The 22,213-nt window shown below is 39.4% G+C and overlaps 3 protein-coding genes across 3 annotated transcripts; all 3 read right to left on the bottom strand.

The window, feature by feature from the left end:
- Positions 1-296: 296 nt before the first annotated feature.
- LOC103992813 (persulfide dioxygenase ETHE1 homolog, mitochondrial) lies at positions 297-6,535 on the bottom strand. Its single transcript, XM_009412667.2, has 9 exons — positions 6,039-6,535; positions 3,814-3,942; positions 3,499-3,606; positions 2,111-2,245; positions 1,316-1,357; positions 1,169-1,228; positions 1,044-1,097; positions 777-801; positions 297-672 (listed from the first exon to the last, which is right to left on the bottom strand). Exons 1-9 carry the CDS (start codon positions 6,285-6,287, stop codon positions 584-586), a joined length of 891 nt encoding a protein of 296 aa, XP_009410942.2. The 5' UTR covers positions 6,288-6,535; the 3' UTR covers positions 297-583.
- Positions 6,536-8,045: 1,510 nt separating this feature from the next.
- Positions 8,046-11,303, bottom strand: LOC135643011 (uncharacterized). The gene is made up of 2 exons (XM_065159507.1): positions 10,509-11,303; positions 8,046-8,310 (listed from the first exon to the last, which is right to left on the bottom strand). Exon 1 carries the CDS (start codon positions 11,227-11,229, stop codon positions 10,561-10,563), a length of 669 nt encoding a protein of 222 aa, XP_065015579.1. The 5' UTR covers positions 11,230-11,303; the 3' UTR covers positions 8,046-8,310; positions 10,509-10,560.
- A 2,819-nt stretch (positions 11,304-14,122) lies between these two features.
- LOC135643010 (auxin response factor 3-like) lies at positions 14,123-22,213 on the bottom strand. Its single transcript, XM_065159505.1, has 11 exons — positions 21,645-22,213; positions 21,485-21,541; positions 21,028-21,210; positions 20,779-20,863; positions 20,141-20,231; positions 19,894-20,058; positions 16,909-17,028; positions 16,750-16,825; positions 15,514-15,676; positions 15,272-15,418; positions 14,123-15,163 (listed from the first exon to the last, which is right to left on the bottom strand). Exons 1-11 carry the CDS (start codon positions 21,966-21,968, stop codon positions 14,457-14,459), a joined length of 2,118 nt encoding a protein of 705 aa, XP_065015577.1. The 5' UTR covers positions 21,969-22,213; the 3' UTR covers positions 14,123-14,456.

The following is a 22,213-nucleotide window of genomic DNA, read 5'->3' as shown; positions in this document are numbered from 1 at the left end:
AACGACGGATATACTTGAGAGCACAACAATAACAACAAAGGAGAACGAGAACGAGAGAGGAGGTAACAAACACAAAATGACGAGCAGAATTGACAAACGCACAATGATAAGGGCAAAAACAACGAGAGACAACAAAGGACATTAAAGATATTATCGAAAATAGAAGTACCATCTCCGAAAATGAAAACAAAGATCTCTCTCGAAAAAATATCCAATCTTGCCCTTCTAGTAATAAAGGAAAAAAGCAAAATAGAAAGGATACATTGTCTCACGACAAGTAAATTAGACACGCCTAATAACAAAGAAACAAAGCTATTTACTGAAGTGGGAAACATGGGACAAGAAGGAAAGACCGAATCATGATATCCGTAGGTTACAACATAGCCTTCTTGAATTCTACATGGCTGCTCCATGATAGATGAAGGCCAACACTGTGTAACTTTTAAGGTTACATTTACCATTCATTTACGCATAGAATTACTCTTAAGCAGCTTTTTATTGATAAAGAAATAGGGGATGTTTGCTCCCATCCACTCCCATAGGATTTGAGGAGACTAATCCACCAGTCCCGTCTGGATGATGCTTAGGCCTTTGTAGGTAGATCCTGGAGCCCACAGACCATGTTGGCTGGCACAGCGACATCCATCATTTTAGGGTAATCCAACTTCAGATCTGAGCAAGAAGTAAAAGAAGAGCAACACTGAGCTCATTTAGAAGCTGAAAATTTGCTGCAAGAGGTCGTAAGAACTTGTGAAAAAGATGATCAAACCACTCACTTTCCATGATGCTTTTAAATGCTTCCTACAAAACAAAACCCAGAGAATAGTTATTACAGAGGATACGTTTGCTTAGAAGCAGACTATTAATGAAGTAGAATAATAAGTTTAATCATAGCACAATTTTCACTCTTCAGATGAATTCATGCAAATAATTTCATCTTAACAGAAGGTAAGTGGTATCACAAATATAGACCATCATTAAGATTTTGAGTGGTTTTCCAAAATAGATTAGAAGGGGAGGGGGTTGCTCGATTAAGAATTTACCTCATCCTTTGTTAGCCGAGGATTGTAGAGCATCTCCTCTCCAACTGTACTTACCTGCATCACAAAAGAAGCTGTGTGAATAGCTAGGAATACATCAGAGGCTGTAAGTCAAAGATACTGCTTACAGTGAAGCCTTTGTAGTCATGAGCGGGATAAATGAGAGTTTCCTTTGGCAATGTGAATATCTAAGATGTGCAGAGAAAGTCATCAGTGAACTGATAATACATGTGCAACATGCATTGAAATGTGCCACATAAACATTTGTTCCTTGCCTGTGAATGGACTGATTGGTAGAGCTGTCGCGAATTTCCTGCCTGTAAGATGGATCATGGAATTTAAGCTTCATCCATGAAATAGGATAAGAAGTGGAATGCACTGCTTCCAATAAACATGATACTAGGTAAATGAAAATATTGTGTGATGCACAAAATTGGATGGCCAAATTAAATTAACCAGTGAGATAACAGATTGCACTCTCATGCAATCCATCTCACGTGCTCTATATCAAAGCAAGCACTAGCATGACACGTTATATTTTTAGTGTTTCTAATTGAACTGTATCATAGTAATAGTTACCAATGAGATGTAACTAGATAACAACCATGTAATTCTAACCTAACCATCAAGGCATCAATAGCTAACTTAACTAAGGTGATACAAATAGATGGCCTTCAACAATTGAGTGGAACTTGAGAAATGGGCTAGTAAACTCTTCGAGAGAAACCAAGCCTCCACCCAGAAAAACTGAAGGACGATAATTGATGTTATCATTCATTTCATCTAAACTTTTGCACAGGAAAACAACCAAGTTTCACTAACAATTAGAATACAATAAATGGGCATCAAAATTGATTGTGCACCAGATCAAACTTCTCAAGACTCTCGACTACAATTTAAAGATTTGAACACAATGAAAATCTAATCAGTCATCTAGTTACTCAGGATAGTGCATTGTGTGATTATCATATTCAAAGTGCTTTTATCTAATATCCGAGATAAAAGTAAGTTATTCATAGACAGTAGATGTTTGGTGTCAGAAGAAAAGGAAGAAGAATGAGCCTATGCACCTGAAAATCTGTCCTTCCACAGCCATGAATCAGCAAAGCATCACCAGTGAAAGCCATCCTCGGATAAGGCTGATCAGGTCCATTTCCTGTTACATAGGTAACACAACCCTGAGTATGACCAGGAGTGGCACGCACCTGCAAAATTTACCATTTTAGAAAACATACTTTGCACCAAAATGATCTTAAATGTAGAAGCAGTCCGATTGTACTAATTCATATATGTCTAGAAGGATCTCTTACTGGGGTTATCATTAAAAAAGACATTTCTTCTGCTAGCATGATCAATTTAGATTAGTAATAAGCCAAACACTACGACAGCTTTTTTACACATGTTTGTGTATTCAGGTCCGGAAAGAGGCTATAACCTTATCTTCCAAGGCTGAAGGTGCATCCAGTCATTCGGTATCTACATGACAGGTTGTCCAAATGACAACCCACACTTTTCCATATTTGTATCCGATTATATGTGTTCCCATATATGAATTTGTTACACATTTTATACAATTTATATTAGCTGATAAATGATGAGTTTAAGTGAAAACTTGTTGGTAACAATTATGCCCAGATAAATAATGACATGTAAATGGCTTTATTTCTTCAAGAAACCTATCTTTTATGGCACAATTAGCATGCATACAATTAAATATTCAAAATTGGCAGCATATATATCTCTGTAGAGTTAATATTTACATGTAAACCCTTCAAAATGATGGATTATTGCACACTTACGTATATGCTTTAGTACATTACTAAAGCTAATCCAAATTACCCTTGTGGTACTACATACTCAAAGGCATATATATGCAGGAAAACCAAGAAAGATCATACGATTTAAAAGCTTATCCCACAAGAAAGACTTGGTGCATTAATCACCAAAAGCTACATGTGTGGTACACTAAATACTACTTGGACATGCTGCTCATTCATTTTTCTAAATTGTCTCTATAAATAGCATCAAAATACATCACTGGTTTCTTGCCACACATCAAGGTCCTGCTTTGTGATTTCCACACTATCTTGTCATAGTGCATGTCAGCTTAATCCTTATATGAGGAATTGCAATGCTCTTACAAATCATTAAAATTGTGCATTTGTGAAAAATGTGAAGATTTTATTGGACCATAATCATCATAGCCATACACTGTCAGGAATCTGTTGATTGAATCAAGATTAGCATGCAAACATCATCTAAAGTCCCTCAGTTACTCCATCATTGAACAAAATAATTCAGCATAATCAACCCAAGAACAGGTTAACATATATAATTTATTACACATATATCATCTATTGATATGTTTGTGAAGTCATATTCAAAAGGAACCAAACAAATTGACAAGAGGAGAATTGACTCAACTTACTAATCTGTATCAGAGGCAACATGGCCCTACCTCTAGAAAAAGATCACCAAAATATATTTTATCACCATGTTCAACCACATGATCTGCTTTTGCATTGCTAACTTTTGATATGACAGACTTTACCTCTGGCATCTTTTTCTGCAAGGAATATTGCCAATTAATACATAGATCAAAATTATCATCCTGTATAAAATATGTGTATGAGCATGCATCGTGCATATCAGTAGGTATACATCTGTACAAATATGTACAATACGTAGCCAATCTAACTTTTCTTTACGGTACAATATTCGTGAAATAACAAGTTGAATGTTGAAGTAGATTGATACATGAATTGTGATTTACCTTTATCAAACCTGTCCCTGTGACATGATCAGCATGAACATGGGTATTCATAGCATAGATGAGTTTTAGCCCCAGTTCTTTTACAAGAGATATATCTCGGTCAACTGTTCTGTCTACTGGATCAACCAGCTACAAAAAGACATGAAACCATTTAGCAGAGAAGGAAAACAATGTGAATATGAAGCAAATGTTTTAACTAGTGAACAATAGAGAGGTCCAACTAAAGTACAGAAAACTAGGCCAAGTCAAACACACAATAAAAGAAAGCACACAGATAGACCACAAATGACAATATTCAACAAAAGTTGTGAACACAAGTTATATGTAGATACAGGGAGATAGAATTTAGCTTCTTATTTAGTAAGCTTTTTAATTTAGTTAACCTCAGAACCAAGCATAAGTTGCAAAGAGTTCCTAACTTGACCTGGCGAAACATAAGAGCAAAATGGCAGAAGTCAGGTTATGTGACACGACTTATGCACAAGATACTTCCTTGAAACATAATTAACTAGATAATCTTTCTTCATACTAGCAATCGGTACAAGTTCATTGTTTTTAAGTGAAACAACCAACAAATAATCCAATTTACAACTTCATCAATACAAACTAAATGTTTTGCAAATATTCTTGCATAACAATCTTTATAAGTTGTGCGTCACATTAGATGCATCATCTACTCAAACGAACATCTAAGAAAAAAAAAGGACAGAGAGAGGAAAGACTGTCATCTAACCCAAATCACACAAGAAATGGTGAACAGATGATACCAAGGTTTCTCCATATGCAAAGATGTTCTAATAGCTTTCCAATTGCTAATGATAGTTTGGTATATGCTTAGAATCAGTTTATTTTCAGTGTACACACACACATATATATACACATATACATACATCAATATACAGATACATATACATATATATACACAGATATATACATATATATATATACACATACATACATATACAGATACATATACATACATACATATACAGATACATCTATATACTTATATATATATATACACACACACACACACATACATATATATATATATATATAAATATATATATATATATATATATATATATATATATCACACATCCAAATAATTATCACACTTTTCCACTCATCATTTAGTCCTATCTGCATTAAGAAGACACATTATCTAGTAATTTTAAGCTTGAATCGTTATGTTCATCAATTGGCATAACAATTAGATACAAATGATCAATATGCAGATGTTAAGATATGCTCCTTGTAAACATACTAGTCTGAATGACTACCAGAATGAAGTGATTCACAGTAGAGCTCTCTTGTGAAAACTGTATTATACAACACTAGTGCCTATTTCCATTTGCAATATCCAAGTTAGTGTCTAACCAAAGCAGTGGGCAATTGGCACGTGATTCGGTGCAGATCAACTATCTGTATTTAACTCATCTAAAACATTCAATATCCAGAAATACATATATTTTTTACATGATCATGATGATCTTTGCCGAAGCATCCAAATGCGTTTTATTTGTCACCCAAAGTGATCCACAATGAACAGTGTATATTATGCTCAAGTTAGCGCCTGCATTTACTGTTTCACTATGGATTCTTTTTCGGCAAAAAATTAACAACAGATTGGTCTGCATGTTTGTTGTGCATTCAATCGAGCTACAAATATAAGTAATCCAGAGAGCAGGAAAATAGATGTCTCAGACGTAAATGCCATACTTTGGTAACATGCAGCAAGGTTCTAAGAAAGAACTTAATTATCTTAAGGGCTGAAGATGTCCCAGATTTGACCTTTTAACTCTATGCAGCAAAAGGTCAGTACCACATAATATCGCACTATCGTTAATGTGAATTATCAAACAACTGAAAAGCAATCCAAAGCACATAAACATTGATGAGACTGAACAGCAACACATGAACTAATTATATTTTGGTATTATGGTATCGAATATATTAGAACACAGTTGAAATAAATTAGGAGATTGAAATGTGACTTCATCTCGATCGAAGGAAGACAAAAACCTTTTATCTAATAAACTAAAAAAAAAAGGAAATTGAAAGAGAATAGGAGATTAGGAGACGATAGTTATCCGGAAAAGCTAACACCAAATTTTCAATCAATTTTCGGATGATAGATGCATCAAGGATCGAAGCAACAATCCGAGTCGCCGATCAGAGAACCTAAAAACAGAAAAGGAGAAGGATCACAGAGCGGCACTCACCACGGCAGGCTTGTCGGGGTGGGCGAGATCGGCGAGGAGGTAAGTGTAGGTGCTGGACTCCTTCTCGAATAGCTGACGGAGGAGGAACCTCGAGGGCGAGGGCGACGCCGAGGTGCCGTACTTGGCCATGGAGCGCCGTCTAGGAAGGGAAGGAAGGGGGCTCCCAAGGGCACTTTTATAAGAGGAGACGAAGGCGGAGTAGGCGAGGCACCGAGGGAGGGGGAAGCGATGGGATCGAAGCAGAAGCATTGTCTTTTGATCTTATAACACCAAGGAGGAGAAGAAACCAAGGAAGCGGCAGTCGCGTCGATCGCGAAATTGAAGAAGAGAAGAAGCGATGTAATGGCGTTGTGTCATGTGGGGGAAGCGCGATGAGGACAAATTTGTTTGGAGGACCTGTGAATGGTGACAGCGTAGCACCGGCCGACGGCTTTGGAGTGAAGACTGCGGGCTGGGAATGGATAGGCAGTGCATCGGATCCACGCCGTGGTTTCCTTCCATTATTTTAGTTACAATGAAGGCCGCGTGAGATATGACCCTACGGACTCTGGTCACGTGTCACGCACGTGCTTCGTTATTCTTGTATTTTTTGGTACGCTGTTAGGTTTTATTCTCTTCCTCGAAAAAGAATGGGATGAATATTATCTTAATATTATTTATTAATGCATCTTAAGATTAAGGAGACTTAGTGCAAATAGTCGCAACAACGTGGCTCACAGGGATATCTTATTCTTGTAGATAGAGAGATTATAATTGTCGACTCGAGCAGTAAACACCATTACAAGATTATTATTATAATAAGAATCATCAGACAGAATAAGGCAGCCTCAATCACGTCTCTTTCACGATGAAGAGAACTGATTTAGCGAAACACAGACCAAAACACAGTGACCTTAAAAGGCGAGAAACTCTGCAGGATAGTGGGTGACGTAAATGAACCACTGACAACACAGCATAAGATATAACATAGTGAGTGATGGGCAATCTGTCATATCAAGACCTAACCAAACATAATTATCCTATCTTATGCTCGTATTCTGTGTTTGGAGATCCGCCACTGCCATGATATGGCCACAAGGATCCCATTTGTCTGTCCGTTTCTTATGCAAATCATACACACATACACGACAGCAAAAATTGAAGGAAAAGTTTCGATGGACAGACCTTATCCTTCTCTATTTGCCTTTTGCTTCTGTCTCCAACATTTCCACTGTTGTAATGCTCATGGCGGTGGCTGAGCTGATCCTTCAGGGAAAGAGACTGGCAAACATACAGCATGAGTGTTGATACCACCAGTGTTATCTATCAGCATTCAAGCTAATATGAACTAGTAAAGTTACTTACCATAGTATATAACAGCCAAACAAGTCATACTAAAAAAAAGGAATAGATAACAGCCAAACAAGTCAAGGAAATGTTAATTATAGAAACACTGTCTACAAGTTGCATAAATCAACGAGATTAAACGACTAGCTCACCTCCAGGGAATTTCTCTTGTAAAGTGGATACTTAGTGCAGATACAAATGCTTCCATCTAGTATCGACAAGGATATCATAAACAACTTCTTTTGAGTGCAAAGACAAGCAGACTGACTTCTGGTTTCACCATCAAACACGGGTGAACATCATAATTATCCATATTCATAAATATCTTCATAAAAACACCGACATAAGTATGAAACAACGCTGAATTGGCTAAAATGTCACATGCATGGGTTCTTAGAATTATCATAATGCAATATCTAACACCAACCCAAGAATTTTGGACCAACAGTTGGGTTTTACGACTAACGTATCAAATCCAATCAACAGGGAGATTACTCAGAAGTACTTACCGAACATGGAATGCTGGATATTAGATGACCAGGTACGCTGGCTGAAGATTTGACATGATAATTATTACAATCTGCATCACACAAGAAACTTTGTGGGTTGACCCTTCCCTGCTGTGCTTTTGGATCACAAAAGGTTAGGTTCTGAAAGTCGATCTCCTGCATGGGTTGCACATGTAAAATCTGCGTATACATTCACACCGGTGACAAGCTCAAAGGTTATACCAGTGAATGATTTAAGTACATGTAAGCGATTCTCAGATTGAATATTTTCAAGGAACTATTTTGCAGTAGATGCCTCCTGTCAGAAATTAGAGAATCCAGATTTCTCAAATCTTCCAATTAAACAAGTTTTTCTCTATAAAGCATAGTCTCTCACTAACTCTCATGGCAGCATTTCTTAAATAGCACCAAATGTAGCTCCAAATTAACTCCATGGTCTGCGGAACAAGAAAATGGTTATCACCTATTTGTATGCAACAAATGCAAAAAGGCAACAAAAATGAATATTAGCTTTATCATGCTGCCTAGACTCTACACAAAATTACAAACAAGCTGGCAACCAAAAGAGTAACATTTTGGTCTGTCATGTTATGATGAACACAACCAGAACAACATCACTTGTCTTGAGAAAATTGCAAAAAATAAATACATAGTAAAGCTTCAGTAAGGATGTTAATCCACATATCATATGGTATCTTCATATGGTATTTCAAGATCTTCCATAAGGAATGACCGATAATGTCATGTAGGACCATGTTAAACCTTTATGAATGATAAAGAAATGTTGACTTTTCAAGTATAGAAGCTTGAGAGTCCCATCTTATCAAATCTACAGAAGTTGTTAGTTTTGAGAAACAAACAAAGACCCCTAGGTTTCAGTGGCAGATCAACTAAAAATGAAACATTAAGAAACCAAGGGATTGGACCAAAGTCCTAACCAGAAGAGAATCACTAGGATAATACTCATCCCTCGTACTTTACAAATGAGAACTAAAAGCACAAAGAAAATATGAACTAAACAGAAGAAGAAACATAACAATGGACTAAATGACAGAAGATATGTAACAAACAAGTCAAGAAAATAACTCAAGAACTAGCAATGCACAGATACACAAGCATTTAACATATGGGCTTACTAGCTCAGTTTAGATTCAAATTTTAGAGAAATTATGTTTAGATTGGACTTGTCATCATTTCGCCAAATCCTTCTTTTATTCCTAACTTTCATTAATAGATTATCTAAGTAAATTAGATGATTCGTTGTACTAAAACATCAAAGGATTCTTTGGAATTGGTTGTACATTTGCATACAGGCTTCGATAGCACAAAATGGAAACGCAATCACCATGGTCAAACAACTATGAATCATAATATTTTCTTGGTCGATGCTATAACCATTTAGACATCTTTGAAAACAGAGCTAAACTGCTAAACTTTCTATGAGATGCTTCAATGATTGTGCCTGAACAATCCTAGCTAGCTTTAGTCTCACATAAAGAGAAGCATCTCTAAATGCTTCAACAAAATTCAGCTAAACATCTCATTCTTCAAGAACAACATGTTTTACCCACATTGAGGAACCAATGAACAAGGTACAGATTCACACGAACAATGAAAGTTAAGAGGAAATGACCCACAATCAGGAATTGGCAGGATAAAATAGATAGTTATATATATAATACATCTGGACTAGTTTACAGGGTTCGCGGCAACATAGGTTTGGGGAGGGTCAATGTTATTACATGAATAAAAAATTCCATAGCTCATGCACTAGATATACATACTCTCTGGACTTGTTTACAGAGTTCCCGGCAAAGTTTAGGGAGGGTCAATGTTATTACATGAATCTAAGATTCCATAGCTGATGCACTAGATATACATACTCTTATAGTGTTCTTAATGTTTAGTTGAAGCTGTAGGCCAAACCTAAATAGTGGCTCTATCCATATCCTCCAGTATAAATCAAGATCATATTACTAAGACACTAGGAAGAATATGCAGTTTGAGACAAGCTGATTGCTGAGTAGTGAAAATGCAGAAATTGAAAGTTCCGATACGGTGTTAATCCTAATAGTATAATAGTTTACCCAAACAATTAATATACATGATCGTATGAAAAGCCTATTCAATTAATGGAAGGCAGTTTGTATTTGGTTGAGAACATATTCAAATGATGAACACAAACTAAAGGTCTATAATATTAGAACAATTTAATATAACTGACTCATCATAAGGTACAACATAATAGAAAAGAAGAAACAGATTATGCAGAGACTGTTATGTCCACCAACATAAGCTTGGAACCTAAGAAGCATAGTTGTTTTACGGCGAACTTCACCATTCTTAGTGTACTAGTGTTTCTCACTTATTCCTAGTAGCATACTTCCTCACCGGAACCGATATTTAGACTGATTCTTGTAAGCTGCTACGGTAACTTCTGCTTCCTTCATTGCACAAAAGAGAAACCATGTTTGACTTGGCTAGTTTGAGTAATTCATTGCACCTCGTCAATCTTACTAAAGATGCAAGAAGGTGATACAACTAAAATTTCAATTTAAAATACACAAAAATTGATCGATGAAATATCATGATTGCGTTCAAATAAGAGATATCACCAAGATGAAAAAGAACGGACCTGTCGCTAAACCCGGAACAGATCAAATCACGACTGTTTTATGGTTGCCAATTTACTTCCTCTTTCTTAGTATATAGACATCCGTCTCCTCGTAGGCGTAATCTGGGTGAAGATCCTCATGCGGGACCTTCTCGATGGCCGGGAATGCCTGGCGACACAAATCCCAGAACACTTGGTGGGCGTCAGGCGACCTTAGCTGGTAACCCAGCAGCACGGCGCCGTCGTCCCCGACAAGAGCCTCCATGGCTGTCACGAGCTGCGCGGCGGAGTCCTCCATGTACACCACGTCAGCGGCAACCACGAGATCGAAGGGCGGTCGGAGGGCCCTGATCTGACCGGGGTTGTTCCAGTAGAGCTGGGCGTGCTTGGGGGCCCGAGGCAAGGCAGGGCGGTTGCGCTTGAGGTTGCGGCGTAGGGCGGGCATCACGGGGGCGATGTCGGTCAGGATGACGTCGAGGCCGAGGAGGAAGAGACCGAGGCCTGCGGGGCCGCATCCAGAGCCGAGCTCAACGGCCCGCTTGCCGGGGAAGCGGAGGAGGTCAGCGTAGGGGTTGGGGACGGCGGCGGCGGGGCGGGGGAGCCACCGCTCGACGAACTTGACGAGGACGAGGGAGCAGGGCCAGACGGAGGTCCCAACGTGCATGGAGCCGTTGTCCTGCTCGAAAGTGAGGACGGCGCCGCCCACGGGGAGTTCCACCACCGGCGAGTCGGTGAAACGCATCGAGCTGGAGAGGAGGGCGAAGAGTCTGCGGGGGATCGACGACGAGAATGGTCGATTTGGGTTTGCGCTCACCAGGTCGGGTACGAGGGCTAACGTGGCGGGTCGATCCCGGTCCCACCGTAGAAACCCCAATAAATTAAATTAAAATTAGGTTATTTATTTTATAATTTTCATGATCCATCTCATTTTAAATTCAGAATTATGATATTAGATTTTAGAAATATGTTTTGATTATTTAATCATGAAATTCTAGGAATTTTATAAGTTATAAATCCTCATTTTGATAATTTTGGCATGTTAGAACACTTGTTCTAAAGTTTCTAAGCAAACTGATCGATTCAATTGGATCGAGGAGTCGGTTGGATTGATTCAACCTGTTCTTACGTAGTCTTTATCTCGTAAGATTTCGATCGCATTCGATTTCATTGCACGGGAAGAAACCAAAGGTGCATCAGAAAACGTGATATCGATCATCCTCACACCGTGGCCGAGTTGTCAGTACGGTTCGATCCGATCTTAGTGCATAAGGCCATCAACATGGTTTCTTGGCTGGAGAGAGTCGATGTGATGTCAGGTTGGGACGTCGTTTGCCGAGCCGATTCAAAGTAGAGCTGGGGTTTGCTTTTCCTTTCTTGTTGGGCTCCTGCACAGAAGCCAAAGTCGGGAGAGGGAATCCCGACTCGACACTTCCGAAGTTTATGTTAGTATAGTAGTGATGGGGTAGATTTAAATGTCTAAGATCCGAACCCTTGGGCTAGCCGATAGGTTGATTTTTATATCTACGATTTAGGGTCGATCGTACTTGATTCGTTAATGGTCATTGACGCTCCTAGCGATAGGCTCGTGTATTTCACGTAGACGCTAACCGACCTGCATGGCTTTGCACCATGCCATGTCGCTTCACGCCTTCCCGAGCGACTCTTCACTGTGCAGCATCGCCCTATACAGCCTCGGGCGGTGCAGGCGTAGTCGCTTGTATCGTACGAGTCTTCGCTGATGACGCAAGTGCAGTATGCTATCTCACACAGTTCCAAGGTGCCACGTCGATGTGCATGTGGGTGCCATGTCAGCTTTTGACATGGTAGCTGAATGCAGTCGTGGGGGTGATGTGAAAATATGTCATATCATTCTCCTCCCCCTCCCCCCCACCCCACAAGAGCCATGCATCGGGTTCTTTGTAGAGGGGCAAGAGGCATCACTTGGTGCTTTCTTTGGCTGGGTCCACAGTTTTGTTGGGAGCATGAGTTCTCCTATCATAGTCCGCCTTTGAGCTAAGGGGTCTGCCTCAATTTCCTTTACTCGTTACTGTGAGCCTCTTTTCTGTCTGAGATTCAGAGTTCGAACACAAGTTAATTGAGATGGATAACTCGAGTATTGGACTAGTCGAGATGCATAACTCAAGCACTAGACTAGTTGCGATGCATAACTCGGGCATTAGATTGATCGAGATACATAACTCGGGCATTGACCAGCCATGATGTGTAACTCGAGCACTAGAATGGTCAAGATGCATGACTCGGGCAATGGACTAGCCGAGATATATGACTCGAGCACTGGATTAGCTGAGGTGCATGACTCGGGCATTAATTGGCCAAGATGCATAACTTGGGTACTGGACTGACCGAGATGCAAAACCCGGATTCTAGATTAGCCAAGATGCGTATCTCGAACATTGGATTAGCTAAGATGCATAACTTGGGCACTGGATTAGCCAAGATGCATAACTCGGGCACTAGATTGGTCGAGATTCATAACTTAGGCACTGGCTTGGTCGAGATGCATAACTCAGGCACTGAATTGGCCGAGATGCATAACTCGAGCACTAGACTAGCTAAGATGCATAACTCGGGTATCTGACTAGCCAAGATGCGTGACTCGGGCACTAGTTGGCCGAGGCGCATGACTCCGACACTAAACTAGCCGAGATGTATAACTTGGGCATTAGACTAGTCGAGATGTATAACTCAAGGGCCGAGATGCGTGACTTGGCCACTGGTTGGTCGAGATGTGTAACTCGAGCACTGAACTGGCCGAGATGCATAACTTGGACATTAGACTAACCGCATCGCCGAGGCGGGCCTTGTACTATTTGGCAGAGTCTAGAGTTTTCTTGGGGGGCTTAAAACCTTCGACGAGGAGTTGTAGGCAATAAATTTTGATTTTGGTGAGACAGCTGCCGATAGGAGATTTTACTGTTGTGTTTGAAAAACCTATGCTCAAATTGCCATAGTATGACAAGCCCTTTGATATCCATGCAAATTGGGGCGGACGGTGAGCATCACGGGGGCGATGTCGGTCAGCACAACGTCGAGGCCGAGGTCGACGGCGCGCTTGCCAGGGAAGCGGAGGAGGTGGGCACAGGGGTTAGGTACGGCGGCGGCGGGGGCAGGGAGAGCCACCGTTCGACGAACTTGACGAGGATGAGGGAACAGGGCCAGACGGAGATGCCGACGTGCATGGAGCCGTTGTCGTGCTCCAAGGTGAGGACGGCGCCGCCCACGGGGAGTTCCACCACCGGCAAGTCGGTGAACCGCATCGAGCTCGAGAGGAGGCCGAAGAATCTGTGGGGGTTCGACCTGTGTCTGTTGTTGGGCCCTGTGAGAGCCCGCATTCCTCAGAGGACTTCGCATTCCTTCCAATGCCATACAACGATTCCTGCGACAAAACTTCCTGGTTTGAGGATGAAGTCTGTATTAGTATTCTTCATCGAGTCCAGATTCATAGTACCACTCATCGATTTGACTCAACCATTGTCAGAATACCAGCCTCATAAGCATTTTAAGCGAGAAACAAAACCCTAAATATGAGATATCAGAAATATTAAAACATACGCAAGGCAGATTTTGCATTAGTAGGAATGGTTTTATGTCACTGAAAAATATGGCATTTCAAGTAGCAGAACATCACACACACCATTAAAAAGTCAAAGAAATTGAATGGCAACAGAGTCCAGGTCACTAGAATTCAATTCATACCAGCTAGCACAAATGCAAGAGGCAACCATGTTATGTTCACTAAACTTGGCATCACTCAGAACTTATGCTTTCCTCAGCATCATGGTTGTCTGTCATGACCTTGGAGCAACATTTCTAGAGGTATAGAGAACATGCCATTCTTTTCAACTGCAACCGTTACCATGGCAAATTTAAGACAGGTCCTAATTACCATCAAGCTTCCAGATATACCTTCTTACAATAATTAGATGCATGTGAAACACCAACGAAGTCCTAAAATGGAGCAGCACACATGGTGTAAGCTGCACTTATTCCATTGCAACTGCAACCGACAGGCTTAGCAGGTGTTTGAGCCACTGAAGTCAAGAAGGCAGCATCAAGCTTGACCTGAGTTGAGGTTGAAGAGACAGGAAGAGGTTTGCCAACTGAATCTGCTACAGGAATCTTCTCAGTCAAGGAAAAGCCAAAAAGTTTGCAACCATTTCGGCTGACATTCTGGTCATTTTCTGTGTCCAACTTATTATCCAAGATGGGAGCATGGACTTCAATCATTTTGTGTTGCTGATTGGCAAAATGAAAACCCATAATCGGAGGCCAGATTGGCAAGGTTGCTTCTTTTCTATGCAAGGCTTCTATGCCAGTTAAGTTGGCAAAACAGCTGCCACCGTCACCACCATCTTGACCATTCCTGCATGGCACAGGCTGGACCATTGATGTCTTGGAACTTGCTTCTTGAAACATCAACACCGAGGATGGGGATGATGCTTGAATTGATGGAGATGATGGTTGAACAATAGTGCCATATCCCAAAGATGCTGTAGACAATCTGCTTACAGCATGAAATGTATGAAGACCATCAAAAAGGCCATACACACCATTCCTTGCATCAGCATCAGAATGAGCTCCAAGGATTGGTGGATGGTTTGAGAAAACTTCTTGACCTTGAAAGACCTTGTGGAGTCCGAGAGATTTGCTAAAGCCTGTGGAATTGAACAAGAAGTCAGATTTTTCATATGGCATTCTGACTATTCCTCCAGGAACAGATTTATGAATAAGCCTGCTGTTTGCATCAGTGGAATATCCCTTACCCTCTGAGTGCTGACATTTTTCAACCTCAGAAACATGAGAGGCTAGTCCACCAACACTACTTGGAATTCTAAACCTCGAAAATTCTTGACCTTGCAAGACCTTATGGAAACTTGCAGATTCCCTCGAGTCCAGACACTGATTTCCATCTGCAAACAATTGGACACAAGCATTAGAAATAATGCAAGAAATGTATGGTTGTCCTTTGGTAAATGCAAGTTTCCACAACATATCAAAAACCTACTTGGAATAGGGAAATCCATATTGACTGAGGGAAGAGTAACTTTGGCCCTCTTGCAACCTGTTGTCGACAAGCTTCCAGAGCTTAAAACTGAACAGGTTGGTTTGATTTCCCATGGTGATAACCTAGTTTGTTGATTAGCATTTACAACATCATCCCAGTTTACCTGCAAGAATGAGCAAATATATATGATATCAGCAACATAAATACTAATGAATAAACAACAAAGTTGATGTCTCATAAATGCTATCCCAAATTGATGCAGAATGTACGGTTACTCAAGCAGAGAATTGCTGTATAGGCCCAGTTAATCAACAAACTCCTTTGCCTCTTACAGAAGAACACCATCATGTTAGTGAGGTTCATGCAACTTAAATGGCAACATATCATGCAAATGAAACATATGGACTTCTTTCCAAATAATGTCATATTAAACTTGGAAACAATGTAAATATTTAAGTTAGTTTAACAATGATAAATTTAACTGTAGAGAAAAGAAATTTGACTTCAATATTATATTTTAACAGTATAGCACCTCAAGCCAAAATGACGGCAGCCATATAACATAATAGATCTTAGCACATGCTTTGCACATTAGATGTCATATTGTAAGAAATAACATGAACGAAGGTCAATCTTTTGAAAGAAGTATGACTAGTAAGGAGTCAAACAGTTAATAGACAAGTACTGTAATCTTTTAAGGTTTCTCAAGGAAAGAAAAATGCAATCTTGTTTTGGACAGATGACCAAGATTGAATCTGATGACGACAAAACTACTCACATGAAGCCTCTTAACTCTCTGACATGAGCATTACATATATAGATGGACAAATACTGTACTTTTTAAGGTTTCACAAAGAACAAAAAAATGCAAGCTTGTTTTGGATAGATGACCTAGATTGAATCTGATCATGACAAAGCTACTCACGTGAAGCCTCTTGACTCTCTGACATGAGCATTATATATATAGATGGATCAGAGAAGCAGATTATACTCTATTCTGTTGCATATCACTATTGTAATTTTTAAGCTGAAAAAACACAAATAACTCAAACAGACTAAAAATACCACTACAGTAAGGCCTCAAAATGAAAGGATAGGGTAATCCAAGATGGTACTGAATTATATGACCTTTAAACAGAAGACTGCTTCCCCAAAGAATCTATCCAGATTATTTTATATGAAATAGTTTCGGCTTTTAACATAAGAACAAAATTGGGTTTGAGAATATAAGTATACCAAAAGACATCTCCACTTCGAACCAGGCCATCTTACAGGGTCCATGTCACTGATCCCAGTTATCAGTCCTGTGGACCTATAAAAGAAAATGAAAAAACTAAACTTCAGGACATCTAAATTTAGATTCCAGATGTAAATGTAAGAGTTGATGTACCAAACCTTCTGTCTGTGGCATCGTCACCTTCATATAGCAGTTTAAACCTCATTCCCACAGAAATGGAATTAGTTAAACTTTTCATAAATTTCCGATATGGAATTATGAACTCTGACGAGCTTACCCTGAGTTATGAACTTGGTTAGGAACCATTTTAACAACAGCAACATGATACGTTCAACACCAGTGCTATATAACATCAAAGAGTGCATAAAGACTAGTGATCTGATAATTAGAGACTACGAGCCAGATCATGATATCACTAATACATTAGATAAATCATTAAAAAAAAGAACATACCAATGCACGAGGCTCCCGCCAATGCGGGGTCTGAGGAGGGTCAATGTACACTGCCTTACCTTTGAATATTTCAAAATACTATTTCAATGACTTGAACCTGGTCTCCCAGGTTGTGAAGAAGCAACCTTACCGTTATACCAAGGTCCGCCCTCATACATTTAGAGAAATCATTAAAAAAAAAAAACTGCAAAGCTACCACAAGATACAGGATTGAGGCATGGCATACTTGGACAATTAACCATGAAACAACTAATTCACTAACTAAATTTATTAGATTTACAAAGAAAACTAGTTCAGCATTTCTGCCTTGTATCAAGTATCAACAATCAACAGAACAAGTGCCTATCTACAAAGGAGTATTTTCTCTAGAAGATGAACTTGTATGTTCAATACTGTCTTCAACTAAAATTATCTAGAATAAACTTAATAATAAATGAACTGAGTAAAATTTGAACAATAATGGCATCTATTAAAATCATACCTTATTTTATCATTCCTCTAGAAAAAAAATCACATTAACTATGGATGTTATGCAAGGAAGACAATGAAGAAGCTTGTGTGTTGAAGGTATTGTTCATTTCAAACAGAGGAAAGGAGTACATTAACGGGTTCTAACTTAGTTGATTAAGTTTACAATTGTACACGAGCTTTCCGTCATTTTAAGAGATGATCTAGAAACTCTTTAATAAGTAAAGGAAGTTCAGATCATGACCCTACAACCGGTAGAGTTCCACATTGAAACAATACCTAGCATAATACTATGCAAGTCATCAGTTGTCAACACCATTCTCCTGTTTTGGGGCTTAGGATTGGCAATCAAAATGACCTAACAATAAGCTTAGACATGTAAAGTATTAAATAACGATTACTATAGGCTACAAATGTGACACCCAATTTGGTCACATAATGGAATTAGAAGAAATTTTGAGTTGTTTTATAAGGCTAGATGTGTAGACTAACATTAACTTGGGCTTGAACATTTAGGTTTATAAAGCAAAGCTAGTGTAAAAAAGGATCCAGTACTAGGTCTACAAGCACATCATGGAGCTATGGCTTAGAAGTGGGAGGAGCATTGAGTTGGTTTATGAAGTTAGATGAGTCTTCCATTAATTAGATGAGTCTATTGTGAATCAGTAAAATTAAACTTATCAAGTTAATAGACAAGTTTTTTCATAGGTCAATTGTAAATACCAAAGTTTCACTTGTCAATCCAACCAAGGACCAATATTGCACCATATAACTTGATACATGTCAATATTCGTTATTTTATTATCTTGGCGAACAATACTAGACAACATTATTATATTGCATCGCACACCAGTATTGCACCTATCCAACAAAATGTTAAAACCAGTATCTGACCAAGATTTTACTACAACAACTTCGGCTTGAGAAAATTACACCATATTTTTTAAAGTCCTTATAGGTAATCAAGCCAGCAGGATATTCAAGTTATAATATTAAACTACTACTAATTACTTGAGTTAAGCTTTTTGGGCAATATTAATTAAGACTATTTCTACATATCATGCTGTGATCTTTGGATCATAACATATATTCTCAATCAATGATATAGGAGATAAAAATGGTCACAATAATATGACAAAAACATGAATCCAAGGGTCTGGTTTGACAAAAAAAAAGAATAGAGATACAAGGACAGTTAATAGATGTGTCTTGTATTGTTGATAGAAGGGACATATTCAAAGTTCATCAGAAATTTTACAATTATAAAAAGATTCACTTGTGTCTTTTTATATCTTTATATACTTTGATATTGGAATAGTATAAAAGAAGAGTCTGGTAATTGTTTGACTAGAGGACAAATGGATATGTGTACAAGACTTGTGGGAGCAGATGTGAGAGACAGTGTGATGCTGCACTCGGTTGCAATTACAAAATTTATATTCATTGAGCACGCAGAGTAAAGATCCAAGGATTGGCATTTCCATAATATATTGCCAGTTGTTGGCACATCAACAAAATATACTCAGACCTCGAGGAAAGACAGGATAATTTTTTCCAAGAAGAAAATAATCTATAAAAGCACAATTTGGACTTAGGCTAACAAAATATACTCAGACCTTAACTACTTCAAAATGCAATTCTAGGATGAAAACCTTGTGATGGGATCAGCAGAAGAAAAAGAACATATGCTCAACAAAAATGAAGCAATTCTGTATTCAGAGCTGTGAATGTTTCAGAATAAAAGTTCAACAAACACATAAACATTTCAGTTTTCCATAGTGATGGTTGGATTCCATGATAATTGATATCATTTATCTAATAATACAAAGTTACTAAATGTATTAGTACAAGTATACAAGCAATCAAGGGGATAGTGCTTACTAGTAGTTCAACATAACAAATCTTATATCATAAGCACAAGCAATACCAACTTGTTTAAACATCAAGTAATTGATATTCCAGCACTACCAGCAATTATACAAATACAAGAGTTTAAACCATAATTTTGAATTCTGTGTATATAGAGTGAGGAAGAGTAGAGTAGGAGACACTTAAAAATTTATGGGAAATTTCTTAGAAAGTTTTTCACTTTGAACACATAAACCAGTGTCGAATAAGATTAAATAGGTTTTATTTTGCAGAATCTGCTATTATATTTACAGAAGACAAAAGTTACATCACCTGCTATCATACAGAAAACACAACTCCACAAACAAGCATACCTTGGGTTATAATAGATGTCAAAGACATTTTTGTCAGACACAGCATTTGCAACAACAGCAAACGCGGCTAAGTTCATATTTCCACTTTGATGTTCCGAAACAGGACAGCTGGTTTTAAATTGAGCTGCTCTCCTGACACCCAATCTGAGCATCCCATCATTTCCCCTAAAATATCAATAAAGAATCTCATTTATGCAAAGGATCTTGATATCTATGTTTGTGACTGTGCAACATTGATAATGCCTACCGAAGAAAGAGCACCGCATCCCCTGAGATGAGCTTCTTCCTATTTACAAATGCACTCCATCCAGTTGTAAGAAGATGCCTACGCGGTTGACCTAAAAATAAAAAAGAAGTAAACATCCATCAGCAGCCACTGTCAACTAGTATCTTTTTAAAGCCTATGGTAATTTAACTAGCTATATGATTCGTCAATAATGTCATTCCAACTACGGTTCCAAAAGATAAGCTGATAAATGACTAAAGTATCAACCCAATGGTTTATTAGAATCTCCAGGAGAGAAAATGCTTAATGTGTAAGTGATATTATTTATCATATGAATTGACCCAAAGGTATATCTCCAAATGAGATCTTCAAATGAGCTCCTTCAGCAAGTAGTATATGGTGGAATAGTGCAAACAACTTTTGGAACTAAATAACCTGGATTAATAACAGAACTAATTAACTAAACAACCCCAAGAAAATGCTTTTAAATGATCAATTTTCCATCCACCTAAGATAAAAAACAAAGCTAAGATGTCTATAAATACATGATAAGAATTTCAGCACAAATGAAACTATAAGAAAGGAACAAATGACATTACAAGTTTTATAGCCCAAAATACAGTGAGATTCGTCAAACAAAGTCTGGCTTTGGCCAATACCTCTGTAGATATGTCGAAACCTCCATTCAGTGCCATGCAAATCTTTTGTGATAAGCTCCTGCGAAGGCCTCTGCTGTTTATAATCCTGATTCAAAGAGAAGCAGCATCACAAATAATATGTCGAAAAAAAAATTATTTGCATCGCAAATTGGACATGTTGCAGAGAATCTATTACAAAGTAGAGACTCTAGTTAAATGTCATCAAAAGCTCCAATCTGGAATAGCATAAGTTCAAGAATGTCTAGTCACCAGGGGAGGGAAACAGTCCTCAGCAGCTCGGCGTGGCACAGAGAACCCTCCATGTGTGCTCGTGTCAGAGGCAGTGAGGGTCTTGCAGAACATATGGGGAATCAGCGACTTGCTTATTGATTCATCATTTTCTTCTTCCGCATTTTGTTCAACCTCACCCTTCTTCAATCTTGCTTCATATTCCTGTACCAAAAAATGTGTCACCATATCGACGGCAACAAAAAACAGAACCCAGAATTGATGACAGTCATGACAGGTTTGAGAACTTGAATATATATAAAATTTGCTTAAATACTCGTGTAATCCAGGGTCCTACTTCTTGATTCAAGAACAGCTGCAGGTGATCAAGATCCTATATTTAGAAGAGATAAATGGAACCCCGGCCTTTAATGAACACTAACACTAAAGAGCTCAATACAACACAAAACGAAAAATCGGGAACAAGCAGGAGCCTAACCTCGTTTTCAGCGACAAGAGAGAGCTGAGCATAGACGTCGTCCGTAGCCGCATCAGCCTGTGTCCAACAGATCCCAAAAGAACAAAAGATAAGGCGAAAACCCCCACCTTTGAAACCCTAGCAAAAGATGGGACAGAGCAGAACGGGACGATGAACGAACATGGAGCTTGACGTCAACCACACGGCACAAGACATGAGGCGGCACATCGTAGCCGCCGATCCCCCCTCTCCCCCTGCCGCCGCCGCCGTCCCTCAGGTGCTCAAGATGCCCCTGCGGCAAGTACACGACCAAGCTCCCCTTCTTCGGCAGCCAAATCCGGGGCCCGGCACACGCGTGCCACAATTCGAGGCACACCGACGCGGCCCGACAAGCTTCCTCCTCGGCCGCCACAGCGGAAGCGACGTGGTGGGCGGGCTGCTGCTCCGACTCCTCGTCCTCCTCCTCCTCCGCCTCCTCCTCTATCGTGTTCAAATCGATGCCCATTCTCTCCGAGACCAAAGAGAATAAGCAGCTCGACAACCGAAAGGGGAAAGGGTGAATAGCTGCAGGATCCGGGTTGAGACAAAGCTTAGGGAGGGAATGGGAGCACAGGGATGGTGAATCGGGGCATGATGGCGATGGCAATGGCGGCGAGGCTCGTGACGGGAGGGGGGTAAACACTGTTGCGAGAGGGGCGGGCGTCGAGCAGAGCAGCGAGAGGAGCAGTGTCTTTTACCGTGCGACAGACA

This window comes from Musa acuminata, chromosome BXJ3-7 (genome assembly GCF_036884655.1).
Source record: "Musa acuminata AAA Group cultivar baxijiao chromosome BXJ3-7, Cavendish_Baxijiao_AAA, whole genome shotgun sequence".
NCBI lineage: Eukaryota > Viridiplantae > Streptophyta > Magnoliopsida > Zingiberales > Musaceae > Musa > Musa acuminata.
This window is presented reverse-complemented; position numbering and strand designations above follow the sequence as displayed.

Coding starts and splice junctions, on each gene's coding strand:
- LOC135643011 (XM_065159507.1), bottom strand. CDS start 11,229: ATGCGTTTCACCGACTCGCCGGTGGTGGAACTCCCCGTGGGCGGCGCC.
- LOC103992813 (XM_009412667.2), bottom strand. CDS start 6,287: ATGCTTCTGCTTCGATCCCATCGCTTCCCCCTCCCTCGGTGCCTCGCC. Junction 2,246..3,498: donor TTGGTGATCTTTTTCTAGAG/GTAGGGCCATGT, acceptor TAAATTTTGCAG/GTGCGTGCCACTCCTGGTCA. Junction 1,229..1,315: donor ACCAATCAGTCCATTCACAG/GCAAGGAACAAA, acceptor TGCACATCTTAG/ATATTCACATTGCCAAAGGA.
- LOC135643010 (XM_065159505.1), bottom strand. CDS start 21,968: ATGGGCATCGATTTGAACACGATAGAGGAGGAGGCGGAGGAGGAGGAG. Junction 20,059..20,140: donor GATGCGGTGCTCTTTCTTCG/GTAGGCATTATC, acceptor TTGATATTTTAG/GGGAAATGATGGGATGCTCA. Junction 15,419..15,513: donor TATGGATTTCCCTATTCCAA/GTAGGTTTTTGA, acceptor AATTGTTTGCAG/ATGGAAATCAGTGTCTGGAC.